General features: G+C 43.7%; 1 protein-coding gene across 1 annotated transcript in view; it reads right to left on the bottom strand.

Annotated features, from left to right (window-relative positions):
- Positions 1 to 16,198, bottom strand: part of LOC137562351 (transcription intermediary factor 1-alpha-like) — a 73,825-nt gene that overhangs the window by 18,454 nt on the left and 39,173 nt on the right. The window contains exons 7-13 of the mRNA XM_068273687.1: positions 15,722 to 15,868; positions 15,512 to 15,626; positions 13,494 to 13,771; positions 9,992 to 10,183; positions 5,203 to 5,361; positions 4,949 to 5,078; positions 1,433 to 1,487 (exon numbers count right to left, since the gene is read on the bottom strand). Coding sequence (XP_068129788.1) covers positions 1,433 to 1,487; positions 4,949 to 5,078; positions 5,203 to 5,361; positions 9,992 to 10,183; positions 13,494 to 13,771; positions 15,512 to 15,626; positions 15,722 to 15,868 — 1,076 coding nt within the window. The remainder of the gene's footprint in view (positions 1 to 1,432; positions 1,488 to 4,948; positions 5,079 to 5,202; positions 5,362 to 9,991; positions 10,184 to 13,493; positions 13,772 to 15,511; positions 15,627 to 15,721; positions 15,869 to 16,198) is intronic.

Raw genomic sequence — 16,198 nt, 5'->3', positions numbered from 1 at the left:
TATGCTCTAGTAACTCTTACAATAACAGTCAGTTCTTGAAGGTAATGTTGGAAGCAGGAAAAATGTATGATACTTGGCACCATTGGCTCTGTTGGGACTCTTGAACCCCCCCCCCTTATATAAATACATTTTTTTTTTAAAGCGAAAACTAATATGCTGGAGACCTCTTCCTACATTTTTTGTTTCTCATACAAAGCATCTCAATGGTGTTCTGGGAGTTCCCTATACTCTTCAGCGGTATGTTGAAACTTAAATCCTTTTTCCTCTTTAAAATAATGGTTATTTGACACACATATATAAAAAATAGTTTTTCACTTGTATTAAGTATTATTATAACAAATAGTTATAGGATGTGGTACCAGTTTGCGAGGAGCTAGAAAACTACAAAACATCTACAAGGTGTGAGGTGGATCAAAAGCCAGCACATCAGTCTATACACAGTATATACAGTCTATTTTAAGTCTATATACACCAGTATTTACTTATTTATTTCTGGTTGGACTTGATGGACAAATGTCTTATGTAACTATATGTAGTCAAATAACCACCTGCCTAATATTATATAGGGTCCCGATTGAGCTTTCATTGCAGGGCCTCTTTTGTGGTATCTGGCACCAAAGACATTATCAGCAGATCTTTTGTGAAGTAGGTCCTTTTAAAACAGCGCAGCAGATTTGGCCGCAGCTGGTGACACTGTAGGCCGTAATAGGAATTACAGTGAGTAACTTTGGCGCGTTCAGAAAATGGAGCTTAAGTTACTTTTAAAAACGATAGCTGGAAGTCGAATTACATCATTCCCCACCATCCATGTTGACCTGGAGGGGGATTAGTAACCAACGCCGCCGGGACTTGTGCAGGAGAAGAGTAAGCAGTTTACCGGCTTTATCCTGCACTCATGTCTTCCAGCGGCCAATTCATAGGTATACACTTCATGGACTGGACTTATTTTACCAGCACACCTAACAGATAAAACTGGCTATTAGAAAAATGTTATTTATCAAACCAGGTCATCTTATTCTATTGCTCCAAGTTTCGGTACTGACACCCTTGAGAATGTTTTAGGCACTTTCAGAGCACTGCCATAGTTAATGTGTAGGATTAAACCAGGTGGTGTGGTTTCTGCTCCTTGTGCATTAGAAAGCCTTGGACACCCACACCCCTTTTGCTGGTTCCCTAGTTTTCCCTCTTTGGTTCACGTTTGGTAGGCATGAACCATATAATACAACTAGACCTTCTGTTTCAGAAATACTATGAAAGTCATCTAGCAATCAGATCCTTAATCTTTCTTATTTCCCTGTCAGCAACCACGCGGAGAGGCTGCATTTGTCTCTGCAGATAAAATCAAGGTCAGAAATCTGAATGTTTGCAAAACTCTGGCAATGTATAGATTTGAACTCTTTATAAAAGTGGAATTTCACATAAAAGCAATTACCTTCCCCGACTGCCCGCGCTGGAGGCGCTAGAGGTACGCATAGGAGGATGGACGCCTGTCAAGAAAAACAAAAACAAACACTTTGATGTTACTTGTAATATCTTATGACAGAAAGAAAAAAAAAAAAGAAAAGAAAAAAGAAAAATCAGGAACACACAAAGCCTCGATTCAATAATCTCCTAAGATTTCTTACAGAAAGAGCCAACTTATCTGTAAAATATATTTTCATCCCCTACTAAATATAAAGTTCTCAAAATAGGTTGTATAAAATTTAAAGTGTACCTTATGCCTTTATGTAGCATGATATACATGTGCTTGTATCGTGCCAAAGCTACTTAGAACGTGGTGCTTCCAAGTTGCAAAAATTGCTTGCCAAGCAATGTGCATTGTTTCAAAGGAAAAAAAGTTTCATCCTCCATATCTCTGTCACCTCAGGTTCCTTTTAAAGGGTCCTAAATCAACCTACAATATACCTCAAGTACATATAAGGTACAATCCTATTGCCTGTAAATCTAAAATATTCTTAAACCCCACCCAATCAGCAAAACTGCCGTGGGGGTGGGGTTTAAGGATATTTTAGATTTATGAGCAATAGGGTGATAAGATTTTAATTTTTAAAAGCAGATTGTACCTTATATGTATAGTGTGCCTTCAATATATTAAAATTAAGCACTTATCAGTAATGCAATGTACGGGTATTAGTGATTTTGTTTCTGTTTTAAATAGAAACATTTCAGTGTTGCTGTCTTCCTTACAAAAAATAAGAAATGAGCTGACTCTAGTTCATAAATCAGCATTTGATTATCTCATCTCATCATAATAAGAGCAAAGAGGCAATTTACACTTGTACAAGCAGCAAAGGTTATGTCAAAGCACATTATTCAATCAGCAACCATACACATTGGGGGTGATGAGCCAGTTTCTTCAAGGGAAGGTTCAGGGTGGCTGTTAAAAAAATAAAAATGCCCATCCACTTACCTGGGGCTTCCTCCAGCCCGTGGCAGCCAGGACGTGCCCTCGGCGCCGCTCCGCAGGCTCCCGGTCCCCTCCGGTGGACGACCCGACCTGGCCAGGCCGGCTGCCAGGTCGGGCTCTTCTGCGTTTCAAAATGCGCCTCACGGGGGCGCGCTGACGTCATCGGACGTCCTCCGGGCTGTATTGCGCAGGCACAGAACTACTGCGCCTGCGCAGTACAGCCCGGAGGACATCCGATGACGTCAACGCGCCCCCGTGAGGCGCATTTTGAAACGCAGAAGAGCCCGACCTGGCAGCCGGCCTGGCCAGGTCGGGTCGGCCACCGGGAGCCTGCGGAGCGACGCCGAGGGCACGTCCTGGCTGCCACGGGCTGGAGGAAGCCCCAGGTAACTGGATGGGCATTTTTATTTTTTTTAACAGCCACCCTGAACCTTCCCTTTAAAGGACCACTATCGCGAAATTTCTAAAAAAAAAACTAAAAAAAAGATTTATTCCGGAAAGAATGCTATTAGAAGACTAGAAGGGATAGCGAAGGGTTAAGAATTAGTTAAAAAATAAATCACTGTGCTGTTTACACATTCATGGTAGAGTAAATCTGAGAGCTCTTCTGACGGACAGCTATTATACCTTCTACTAGCATTGCAGAATTTTTTTTTTTTTTTTTTTTTATTTAGAAATTTCACGATAGTGGTCCTTTGAAACAATGTTAAAAATAATAATTATTCCTTTAATTCTCTAAGCATACAGCATTTTCAACCATTTTAAATGAAGAACATTTAAAGGAATACTATCGATTCACATATTTTTTTCAATTGACACAGGAATTGTTTGGGAAGTGCTGCTACTTGTGTATACATTTTAGTAGCAACTTCTTTGTTTACTGTTATCAAAATACATTCAAAGTTTACTAACTGACTGAGTCATGAGGAGAGGGGAAATTCCCCTCACACTTGATCAGTTATCTCTATGTGTAGCTCTGTGTGTGACAGAGAAGAGAGCTCCCAACAGCTGCAGCTTTCTGTGTCCTGTGTTTCTGACAGTGTCTAAAGAGAGCAGAGGAAATAGTCACAGCTTTTTAATACTGTTTTTGCTTTCAGAGTTTGATATGTTTGATATTTGCTTTCTGTAGTCCGATATGCAACTCTGGCTGTGCATTGAAGCAGACACCCCTTCTGCAATTGATTTGTCCCAATATAGCTAAATCCTACCCTCAATAAATTACAGCTTTTGCCTCTGATATTTAACATGAAAAGTAGGAAAAGGTTTACACAGCTACTTAGACATTATTTGCACACTGTCATTTTAGAACACTTGGGTATCGATCGTATTCCTTTAAGTATAAGTTTACGAACACTACACATTTGTAGCAGACAAGGATAAAAAGGTAAATATAATTCCTAGTCCATGCCAAGTCCAATCACACATTATAGAGTTTGGCTTTAACCACTTTGCGTCCAGACCTTGTTCTGCCCTTATGGACCAGAGCAATTCTGACGCTTTAGCCATGTCCCTATTTAATCAGCAATAACTATCACTACTTCCGACACCAAAATGATCTATATGTCTTTTTTTCAAAACAAACCATTTTCATTGGTGTGTATTTTGTCCCAAGAAACATTTTGTTTTCTACACATTTTAATGGGAAAAGAAAAAAAATGAAAAATGCACTCAGTTTTTACCAATTCCAGCATAAAAATAAAAAGTGCTACAGTAGATAAAAACCATGCCACCAGTATTATGTCCTGATGTGTCCTCAATATCAGCCCCCCCCCCCCCCCACAGTATAGCCAGATGTGTCCCCCTGCATTTGCCTTCCCCCAGTATAGACAGATGCACCTCCATGATTAGCACCCCTCATTATAGCCAGATGTACCCCAAGGATTAGTTCCCCCCCCCCCCCCATTACAGCCAGATGTGCCCCCAGTATTAGGTTGTCCCCCCCCCCCCCCCCCGGGTAACCAGATGTGCCCCTTTATAAGATTCTTCCCCTCTCACCCGAATATCAGGGATCCAGCTGGATGACACCATCAAGCCGGAACCCGGATATTTGGCATCACGGCGCTGCGTACACAGCGGTGAATTGAGGCTCCAGCTGCAGGATGGTCGCAGGAACTAGGCAAGGTGAGTGATTTGGCCACAGAGGGGGAGAGAGATGAACAATCACTGCAGTTGTATACTGCGTGATCGTTCTCTAATTGGCTTAAGGGGAACATGCTCCCTTTCACCAATTAGTATTGCAGCTCAAAGTACCGGGAAGCGCGCATGGGAAACAGCTGTGCTGCACGGGCAAATCATCTAGCTATGTCCTAGTGGCTTTGATGAAGTCACAGAGGACGTAGATATACTGTAGGTGTGGGAAAAGTGGTTAATAGGATAATGCTGTAGCTTCAGCATGTACCATATAGTGCCATATGTTAGGGCCTTACAAAGGCAAAACTATTGCAGTAGGTGTACGGTGAACCTGTAGTGCCCGCTATATCCAAACAATGATGAGAATTGTCACCTCGTGAGGCCCAGAACAGCAGCTTTTTGGTTACGTACCTAATGGAGATGGCACAGAGGAATTTGGAGACTGAACCGTTCGATGTGACATCATTCTCTGATGGTGAATGTCCATCCCTCCATCTTTCCGCATTATTTTGTCCACCATGACGTTATCTGTGCTATCAATCTGAAAGAGATCAATAACCAATTAATCTTTGTGTTTTCCTGGCTGTATATTATATAGTGCAGATGAACAAAGGATGCAACACACCACACAAGGGCTGAGGAAGGTGCCAACGTGCCGTACTTACATCAGGGATAGGCGGGAGGTTAAAGGAGTTGGCAGCCGATGACACCAGCTCAATGACCGGAGAGGGGAAGACCTTTCCATCTCCTCCGGCCACGCTAGTGATGGTTGGGCTGGATGGCGTGGAGGTATTGCCCAGAGTTTGGTTCCCAGCCACTTGCCACTTCATAGGATAAAACAGAGAAGATTTACTATACCACAACACTACGTGAGCTGAACAACTCACAATAACCAGCGTAATTTCTTTACTAACATAGCCTGTTACAAGAGAACTCCACCCATCATTATTCGACAGTAAAGATGAAGTAGTGTGTACATATGTGCAACTTGCATATCCAATCTAGTGACTGTGACTAGATGTAGTTGCTGAGTGATGGTGTCCCAGTCATTGATCACACACCAGCTGTACTGTCTGTGGGGTCTTTGAAATCTAATTAGTTGTCCAACTACAGAGTAACTGTTCAAAAAGTTGATAACCTAAAAACCATAAACCAAAGTGTATTGGGTGATTGAACCCTGCTTCCTTAACCCTTTAGATTAAGCCATGGCCATAGGGCAGGTAGACCTACCCCTGCACTCACCTTAAATCACATTCCTAAATGGTAGGCTTTTTTTTTTCTTTTTTTTTTTTTTACTACCTCTTGGCTTAGAACACGGTAGAGCAGAAATAGAGCCTGTGAAGTTTTACTGCTATTCGTGTTCCTACTTGGAAGATTTACCCCACTTTCTGTGCATATAATCTGTGTCAGCACAGAAAGATGATCAGAAAAAGAGTTGAGAATAAATCTCACAATGGTTTTTCTGACCTGCTGAGGGTATACACAGTGGGTTTTCACTTTCCTGTGGGTGGGTTTCATTCCATTTTGTCTAGATCTCCTAATCAGCAGTTAAAGGGACTCCGAGCAGTGCAGAAACTATGGAAAGATGCATATCATTTTAAAGCTCTCTTTCTCCTCTTTCCAATGATATATAAACCACCGCCCTACGCCTTTTAGTTTTCACTATTTTAAATTGCCGCGGCGAAAATAGAGAAAACTAAAAGGCGTAGGGCGACAATTTAGGGGTCGTCAGAAAGAGGAGAAAGAGAGCTTTAAAATTATATCCATCTTTCCATAGTTACATTGTATTACACAGGGCGACTTTTTCTCAAAGTCAGCAGCTCCATTCATCACTCAAACTCACTCTTATCACGCAAACGGCAGTCTGTACACACGCCCGATTTAGCGGGCGAACGACTGAACGACGGGTCGTTCAAACGACCCGTCGTTCGCAAAAACGGACGTGTGTATGGGCCTTAAGCCTGACTTGGTTGTGAATAAAGGCACATTGCTGTCTGAAACACATCAGCCACTGTCTGTTCTGCCAGACAGCAAACTGTCAGGACCATGGTTATGCTATCACACTGTGGGAGGGGTTTCACCATAATATCAGCCATACAGACCTCCCTCACGAAAAGGTAAAGATTTCTGGTGAGAAAGGGGGTATCAGCTGCTGGTTGGATAGTCTCAGAGGCTGTGAGGTGTTGGTACAGACAACATCGGCACTGACTGCACACAGCACTGGGGTGGGGGACATGGGTAATTAAGTTAATGGACAGCTCAAGTGACATGCAACATGAGGAGATAAACATGTACAGATAGTACCTATTCCACTTACAATTTGGGGTTCCAGGAAAATCCTGGTTAAGTGTAGATTTACAGATATAGGTTATCTCAGTTTATTTTTACTTCAGCTTCTGGCAGGGAACATACTTGACCGTTTTGGTTATCTGCACAGAAAAACTGAGAACTCATATTAATCAATGGGCTATTTTAAAGGGATACTGTAGGGGGGTCGGGGGAAAATGAGCTGAACTTACCCGGGGTTTCTAATGGTCCCCCGCAGACATCCTGTGCCCGCGCAGCCGCTCACCGATGCTCCGGCCCCGCCTCCGGTTCACTTCTGGAATTTCTGACTTTAAAGTCAGAAAACCACTGCGCCTGCATTGCCGTGTCCTCGATCCCGCTGATGTCATCAAGAGCGAACAGCGCAGGCCCAGTATGGTCTGTGTCTGCGCAGTACACTCCTGGTGACATCAGCGGGAGCAAGGACATGGCAACGCAGGCGCAGTGGTTTTCTGACTTTAAAGTCAGAAATTCCAGAAGTGAACCGGAGGCGGGGCTGGAGCATTGGGGAGTGGCTGCGCCAACACAGGATGTCTGCGGGGGACCATTAGAAGACCCGGGTAAGTTCAGCTCATTTTCCCCTGACCCCCCTACAGTATCCCTTTAAGGTGGCCATACACTGGTCGATTTGCCATCAGATCGACCAACATAGATCTCTCTCTGATCGAATCTGATCAGAGAGGGATCGTATGGCTGCCTTTACTGCAAACAGATTGTGATCGGTTTCATGCTGAAATCAATTCACAATCTGTGGAGCTGCCTACGCCCCCCCCCCCACACACACACACACACTACCTGATCCAGTCGACACAAGTACCCCGGTCTCCGCTGTCTTCTTCTCTGAGTTTCGGACCGGCTGGCTTCACTTCCTGTCTGGGGAAGTTTAAACAGTAGAGGGCGCTCTACTGTTTAAAATTTCCTTCCGGGACAGGATGTAGCCAGCCGGAACCCAGCGGAGAAGAGACAGCAGAGACCAGGGGACTTGTGCCGGACGGATCAGGTAATGCATTGCCGCTAGTGTCGGCCATTCCAACGCCGCTATCGTAGCACTCCCGACCCGCCAGCGATCGAGGGGAATCTTCCGTACGGACGGGAATAATCGGAAATCGATAGTTCGGTCAGCGTTTGCGTGGCGATTTCACAGCCGATTCGATCACAGTGATCGAATCGGCTGTATATCGGCGGGAAAATCAGTAAGTGTATGGGCTCCTTTACACTTAATATGTTCGTGCACAGAAAAAAAAACCTGACATTTTGCATGATGACTCTGCACATTTTGTCAGTTTTCTGTATCAATTACATCAGCTGCTGTGAAAAAAACATGCGTGTTTTCCTGCAATAGAAACACACTTGGTGTGCAAAAAAAGTACACAGAAAAACACGTGCAGAAAACTGAAAGACAGGTGTGTTCCCTGACTCACTAACATTTTTTGCAAAATTTCAGGTGTTGGTTAAAGGGAATGTCCAAGCAAATAAAAAATAATGAGTTTCACTTACCTGGGGCTTCTACCAGCCCCATGCAGCCATCCTGTGCCCTCGTAGTCACTCACTGCTGCTCCAGTCCCCCGCTGGCAGCTTGCCGGTATCGGAGGTCGGCGGGACGCATTGCGTACATTTTTACTAATTCCCGCTAGTGCGGGTACATTAACACATACATCTTTACGCATTACTGGTTCAATGCGTAAAAATTCCACCAGCGGGAATGCGTAAAAATGTACGCAATGCGTCCCGTCGACCTCCGATATCGGCAAGCTGCCAGCGGGGGACTGGAGCAGCAGTGAGTGACTACTTAGGGCACAGGATGGCTGCATGGGGCTGGTAGAAGCCCCAGGTAAGTGAAACTCATTTTTTTTAATTTGCTTGAACCTTCCCTTTAAAGGGAACCGGAGGTGAGAAGGATATGGAGGCGGACACGTTTATTTCCTTTTACAAAAATGCACATTGTCTGGATGTCCTGCTGATCCTCTGCCTCTAGTACTTTAAAGAACAAGCGACACCCATGCCAACCTAGAAATAAAAAACACATACTGTATATAAGTAGATAAATACTACTTCTACTTACATACCAGATGTATTGTGCTATCCACGTAATGATTCCTGTGAATTTTACAAAGGAAAAGCAGAAAATCCTATTCTAGGCAGCGGCCATCTTGCCAAGCTAATGCTGACATCATATCCACCCTGACTCATGTTTCCCCCCTCCTTTCTCTTGCTCATTGTGTATTCATTAGCTGCCCTCCTCCCAGTATCTTTTTTTTTATTTACACATCCAATCACTGAGTCACCTCAGCCTTGCTTGTAAACACAAGTGATCAGCTAGGCAGGGAAATAAATGGAAGAGGAGGAATATATTATAGATAAAAATAACTACCAGCATTCAACTTTTTGGCACTGTTTGGCACTAGGGCCAGTGCTCCTATAGTATGTAATAACTCCAAACCATAACAGCAAAAAAAAGTTTTGAATGCAGAATTAGCATCTTTATAAAACTTAATACACTCAGACCAGTTGCTGTTGAAATTTGAATTTTATGGTGACAATACCGCTTTAAGCAATGGATTATAAACAAGAATGCATATCAGAGGTTTATGACAAATCTGACAAGATTAGCTGCATGCTTGTTTCAGGTGTGCGATCTAGACCCTACTGACAAAGATCAGCAGGACTGCCAGGCAACTGGTATTGTTTAAAAGGAAATACACATGGCAGCTTCCATAGGTCTCACACCTTGTGTTCCTCTTAAAAGTATACTTCTTTAAATTTCACATATTTGTACTTCATGAATAAATCAAATCAAGCACTTCCCTATATATACCAAGGGTGCGTACACACATGCAATTATGATTGGCCAATCATTGACCAGTTATAATCAAGCACTTCCCTATATACACCAAGGGTGCGTACACACATGTAATGATGATTGGCCAATCATTGACCAGTTATACCACCTCCATGTACTATGAGGGTTTACCTACACAACCTGCTCATAGTATTTAATATCTATTGACTACATGAAGGTGGTAAAATTGGTCAGCGATTGGCCAATCATAATTGAAAGTTTGTACCAGGCTTAATTCAGCAATCAACTTCCAGGCACTGTGTGCCAAAATGGCAGCATACAGGCCTTACCTGCTTCATGGTGTGCTGGGGCACATACGCCACTCTGACAGGATTAGGCCCAACCCCTCTTCTGGGCATGTTTTGAATGTGCATATCCTGTGGCGGAGGGACATTGTGCGGATACCGCATCGGCTGGCCAGATATCAACATGCCATTGGCTCGTGGATTCATATTCTGGATGTTCACAAAACGCTGAACCTGCTAGATAATACAGAAACAAAGCTAGAATTACAATTCACATCTTTTTTTGTTTGCCATTGTGAAGAACACATGATGGTATACTACAGAGGACTTAGATTACACTGAACAGCTTTCTTTAAGCAGACCATACACTACATACTTTTTTTTTTGCTCAATTAGACAAAAACATCTAATTGAGCAAAAATAGTTTTTCTCCCATCAGCACTGCGAACAACATTACGTGATCTGCAAGGCCGGTTCTTGGTGATGTCGATCGCAGCTTGATTATAATGTTAGTTGCAGAGCCAATCGTATTGTGTATGGCTGGCTTTACTCTGGTAACTGATTAAGAAAACTATTGTTTCCAGTTTGGCAGTGATTACATTTCATGGCCTTTATACTTTCAGCAAATTGTTGTTCACAAAACCACTGGAAAACCAATTACTATATGTACACCTGAAAGGAACTAGCTAGGAGCACTCTAAATTTCAACTCTGGTAATGTTCACCTTTGGCAAGTGGAATTTGAGGCACTAGCTGCCTGTGTCACAACAATAGAGATGGCCAATTAGATGCAGATTGGAATCAGGCCAAATTACAATTGAAAGGAAGTGCTTTTGTTTTGTCCAAGCTGCAGACAACTTGCATTTTATTTGTATTCATGTTGGAATTATTTGCATTTCACTGGCCACATCACACTAAAGGTCCGTACACATTCCTGACTGCAGGCAACGGGTCAGTCGTCACCTCACGCTGGGCGGGCGTTCCAGCGACAGTCCGGCGTGTGTACAGTCTGTCTGCAGACCGATACGGCTGTTTCTGAGCGATCCTCCCCGCAGATCGCTCAGAAACAGCCTTATCAGTCCGCCGGACTGTCTGCTGAAAACCCGCCCAGCGGGAGGTGACGACAGACCCGTCGTTGCCTGCAGTCAGGCGTGTGTACGGACCTTTAAGGTGGGTACACACGTCAGATAAAAGTCTTTGGAAAATTAAAGATCACATACCAAGTTTACCCCCTTCCATGTAGTATAAGAACCATACTCTACACAGTCTATTCTATGGAGCTGAACTCCCCATCAGATAAAAATCTTTGCAAGATGCTGTACACATTCAACAGATCAGTATCTGCAAAAGATCTGTTCCTGCAAAATGCATTGATAGTCTATGACATCTGCAGATCTCATACACACCTTGTTTAACGGACATTCATCTGCAGACCAGACAATTATCTGCCGATCTGAAGATCCATCCTGGTGGATCTGATCTGCAGATAATTGTCTGTTAAACAAGGTGTGTACGAGATCTGCAGATATAGACTATGAATGCATTTTGCAAGAACGGATCTTTTGCAGGAACAGATCTTTTGCAGATACTGATCTGTTGCATGTGTACAGCATCTTTGTGCACAGCATCTTGCAAAGATTTTTATCTGATTAGGAGTTCAGCTCCATAGAATACACTGTGTAGAGTATGCCCTCATACTACATGGAAGGGGGTAAGATTGGTCTGTGATCTTTCATTTTCCAAAGACTTTTATCCGACGTGTGTACCCACCTTAATGCTGGGCATACACGGCTGCTGGGGAGGATTATCAATCGAGCCTGATGGCTCGATTGATAATATTCGATGTGTCCGATACCCCGCCGGATCGATACTTTGCTAGATACCGGCGGAGAGAACAATAGAATAAACGAGCGGCTGATTAGCAGCCGCCCGCGGGTATGAGCGCGGATCGATCAGCGCGGACGAGCGGGGTTGCGCCGGCATCGAGCCAGCGGCTCGATCCGACGCATAATCGCAGCCGTGTATGCCCGGCATAAGAAGCAGGTAAGGCCTCTTACACACTTCACGCGATTCCGATTTTTTTTTTTTTTTTTTTATACGATCAGATTTGTTATTTTTTTTCTTTTTTATCAAAAAAGTACTGCATGCTGCTATGTTTTTTTAACAAATTTTTTTTTAAAAAAATCGGATCGTATAAAAAAAAAACCAAAAAAAACTGAATCGCATGTAGTGTGCAAGAGGCCCAAGACTGGCAAAAAAACAACATCCAACATGAATGCTATATAGTACCAGCAGTGTGCTCCATTAGGAACTACAAGTCATCAGTTGCTACTTGGTATAGAGTGCAAGGAAGCCTCACAGTCAGTACTCAACACAGATGTAAGTCAAACACTACTCTAGGCCAAATATTTAAAAGAACGAATATCATTAAATTACCTTCTTGAGCGAAAACTGAGTTCCCAAACTGTGTCCTCAAGGGTCTTTAACACCCCACCTGTGAGTATATGTAGATTTCTGCAAAATAGGTGTTGCTAGTGGGCCTTGAGGACAGGGTTGGGGAAAAAGAAACTAGTGTCTCTGCAGCTGGTTTGTGGAGCAGACTGGCCCTGCCACCTCATAATGCAGAAATGGAAAGGATTGATGAAAACTGTAGTCTGGCTCCCAGCATATTTTAGAGGGCTAAACCTGCAACACTAATTCCTCCTTTCTGCATAGTGAAACACTGGCTGCTACTGACGCTACCGCTGTCATAGGAAAAAAAAAAAGATTAGAGATTAAAAGGTAGTAATACTGCCTTTCATGTTCTGTCGCCACAATTTATAGTTCTATTAGGGCCAGTGCACACCAAAAAGTGCTAGAGTAATCGCAAACGCTCAGCGCATTTTGAAATAATTTTTCGAGGTGATTCTAGGCATGTGCCTAGCAATTTTCTATTTATACCTAGCGTTTTTGTGTAGATTTTTTTTATGTACAGTACAGCTGCTAGTACTGGTTTTGTCACAAAAACACTGAAAATGCTAGATCAGAGCAATTTTTCAAAAGTGATTTTCCACTTTCCTATACTTAACATTGAGGCTGAATCGCCCCAGAAATTTGCAGAAATGCTGCAGGACCCACGATTGCGTTTGTGGTGGTGGGGGATATGGGGTGGAAGAAAAAGGAAAAATCACATCGCTCGTGTGATCCATCTCATTGTAATACATTAGTCAAGTGCTTTTTAAAAGCGCTCAGAAGCGCTTTGGTGTGCACCAGCCCTTACACAATTTAAAGTCTCAGTCCTGGAACCCACTTGGAGTGATTCTGCAGCTCACAGTGGAACTCTATGGGGGTAGTTACACTACTTTTGGACGCGATCCCAGAACCCTCGCATCAGTGGCTGCAGTAGCCAAATCGAGATCAATCCACAAATCATGGTGAAGTTGAGGCACTTTAACAATTCAACAAATTGCCGGCGCTTTGTGATCTGCCACAAAGCGCCCGTAGTGGGTCCCAGACTTAAGCTATAATTACAAAACACACAAAAGCAGATTTGTGCAGTTGTTTCTCACCGGATTGCCAGGCTGAGGTGGGTGCTGGATGGGTCCTGGTACGCGAGGGTTATTCATCGTTACAGGCTGTGGTGGTACATTAGCACTGGGCCGGCGCTGTGCCTGTTGCTGGCGTTGAGCAAGAAGTTGCTGGTGCATATGCTGGAGGCGGAGTTGAGCCAGACTGATCTGGGAGGGGAATTTGGATGACTGGTTGCTAGGCGCAGTGCCTTGAGTCTTCTGAGCATCCCCTTGAGTTGCCTGCGTTGTGGTCTCTCCCTCTTCCATCACTAGAGAACCTGTATTTTTAAAACAAAGACTTCTATTGTATACAGGATCCTATCCACTGAGGCCAGCATGCGTCTCAGAGATGCACGACGGCATAGAGTCTGATTCAAGTAAACATCTGAATAGCTCTAGCAGTTCCATGCGTGGCTATGGGGATCCACATACATAATTCGTAAAAATGCAACACAACGTCTATTCTCTCCCCTGCACACAAATACAGATGCAGCCTATTGTTTTCAATAGACTGCACTTCCGCATCTGAATTTGTGCGTGGAAAAATGGATGGATTTCAGACAATTTGAAACGGGCCCTTAAGGTGCGTACACACGCACTACAGAAGCAAACGACGGGTCTGTCGGACCCTCCCACTGGGCAGACTTTCAGCAGACTGTAGTGCCTGTGTCGGCGGACTGATAAGGCTGTTCGTGAACGATTCGCTGAGCGGATTGATCAGGAACAGCCTTATCAGTCTGCCGACAGTGTGTACACACGCACTACAGTCTGCTGAAAGTCTGCCCAGTGGGAGGGTCAGACAGACCCGTCGTTTGCTTCTGTAGTGCGTGTGTATGCACCTTTAGGGAACTGTTCTCATTACATGGCCAGATCATTTAAAAATATTTTATCCTCATTCAGTGACTGGAGGTCAGTGTTATGCTTGAAGCTACTGGCTAGCTGTTTATTTGTTTCAGGTCGACACCAGGGCTTCCAAACCCAGTTCCAACCAAGTACCAATAACAGTGCATGTTTTGTTTAAATCCACAGTGGTAAATCAGTTTGCTGAGACCATTACCTCACCTGTGAATGTTTGTGATTTTGTGCAAAATGTGCACTGTTAGGGGTAGTTGAGTAAAGGGTTGGGAAGCCCTGTTGTAGATGTAATTGTTCTTGGCATAGTTTCTTCTTACAAAAACTTGATCTGTGCCATCTAAAGCAATCATTTGTAATTGTTTCAGTCAAAATTCTGCCAGCAGCTAGTGACAAGTCATTGTACATGTCATGTACAATGAGCTTGGCTGAGCTGTCCCTATGGAGGAGTAGACGAAGATTTAGGGCAGGAGGCTGCAAGTAATGTGCTATGGAAAAGGGAGGGTAAGAGAGGCAGCATGCTGCATGCACTTCTGTACAGAGAGGGGAGGGTGAACAGCAGTAGCAGGAGCCTGCATGTACTGCCACCAAAGGAAAGGTGAGGAGAAACAGGCAGCTACATGTACTATGTAGAGAGAAGGCAGGTGAATACACGTACTGCCCTATATAGAGGTAGGAGAGTGCACGTGGTGTCCTATGAAATGGGAATGAGGAGGAAAGCAGGAGAGTTCATGTATTGTCTGATGGAGAGGGGAGAGGTAAAATAGGCCGAAATGCGCATGAAAATGAGAAGCAGGAGGCTCCCTGTAAATCATGATGGAAAATACAATCAGTTGAAAAAGTCTTCCTTGATCAGTACAGTGTTTTGGTAATGGAAGACCTGGATATCTATATAGACAAGAAACTGATGGCCAAAACAGACAGCAATGATCGTTTTAACCATCAAAGGTTGGTTTACAGCATGCCCTCAACGTATACAACAGGAGTCTCTATAATCGAAAAGAAACAGCAGGTGGAGACCCTCTTAAGGGGTGAAGCAGGTAGGCACAGCTGAAAACTCAGGATGACAGATATCAAACCAAGAGATAGGAGACATGAATGTGGGAATTAAAAAGCTCTATATGGACTATATAGAACCTGTCAGGCAATTATGTAGAAGAGGTTACCGAGACTGAAGATGTTCTGGGCCCAGGAATTTGCATCACACAGGAACTGGATACGATTGGTGACAGGGGCGACCTCCCAGTGGGCACGGAGTAAATGTTTAAGCCGATATGTAATCTGAAATTCAGGAAAATAAAATAAGTACGGCGACACGTTCCTTTCATTTAAAAACATAATTATAAACCAAGTTATAGGTTTTCAGAAAGACATACCAGGCGCTTGCTATACAGTAAGGCGGTGCTGCTGCCGCTGGACACCGCCCACTTGGAGAAATAAACCACATGTTCCAGCTGTTTGGAGAATCCATCCACTTCATTCTTCTGTTTCAGGAGTTTCATGCGTCGATCCTTCGCCAGAGTCTGTAACAGGAAACAAACCAAAGTACATTTTTTTGGGATAAATCTCCATTTCTTTTCTGCTGTATGAAAAAAAATACATCAAGCGGATGGCCTGGATATTTTGTTTACCTGGCAGAAAAACTCAGTCACGCTCAGATGTGACTCCATGGGTGGGGCTGCTTCTTCGCCAGCAGTACTACGCACTAGCAAGTACCTGGCTGTGCACAGTAATGAGGGAGTGGAGAGCAGAGCAGTGAAAGCTGAAGTTGAGGGCTCCCATTTAATAAGTATTCAGAATTTTTTTTGGGGGGGGGAAGGGAAGCCTGGTAATACTAGGGAGGTGGGAAAAGA

The sequence above is a fragment of the Hyperolius riggenbachi genome, chromosome 3, assembly GCF_040937935.1.
Source record: "Hyperolius riggenbachi isolate aHypRig1 chromosome 3, aHypRig1.pri, whole genome shotgun sequence".
Lineage (NCBI taxonomy): Eukaryota > Metazoa > Chordata > Amphibia > Anura > Hyperoliidae > Hyperolius > Hyperolius riggenbachi.
This window is presented reverse-complemented; position numbering and strand designations above follow the sequence as displayed.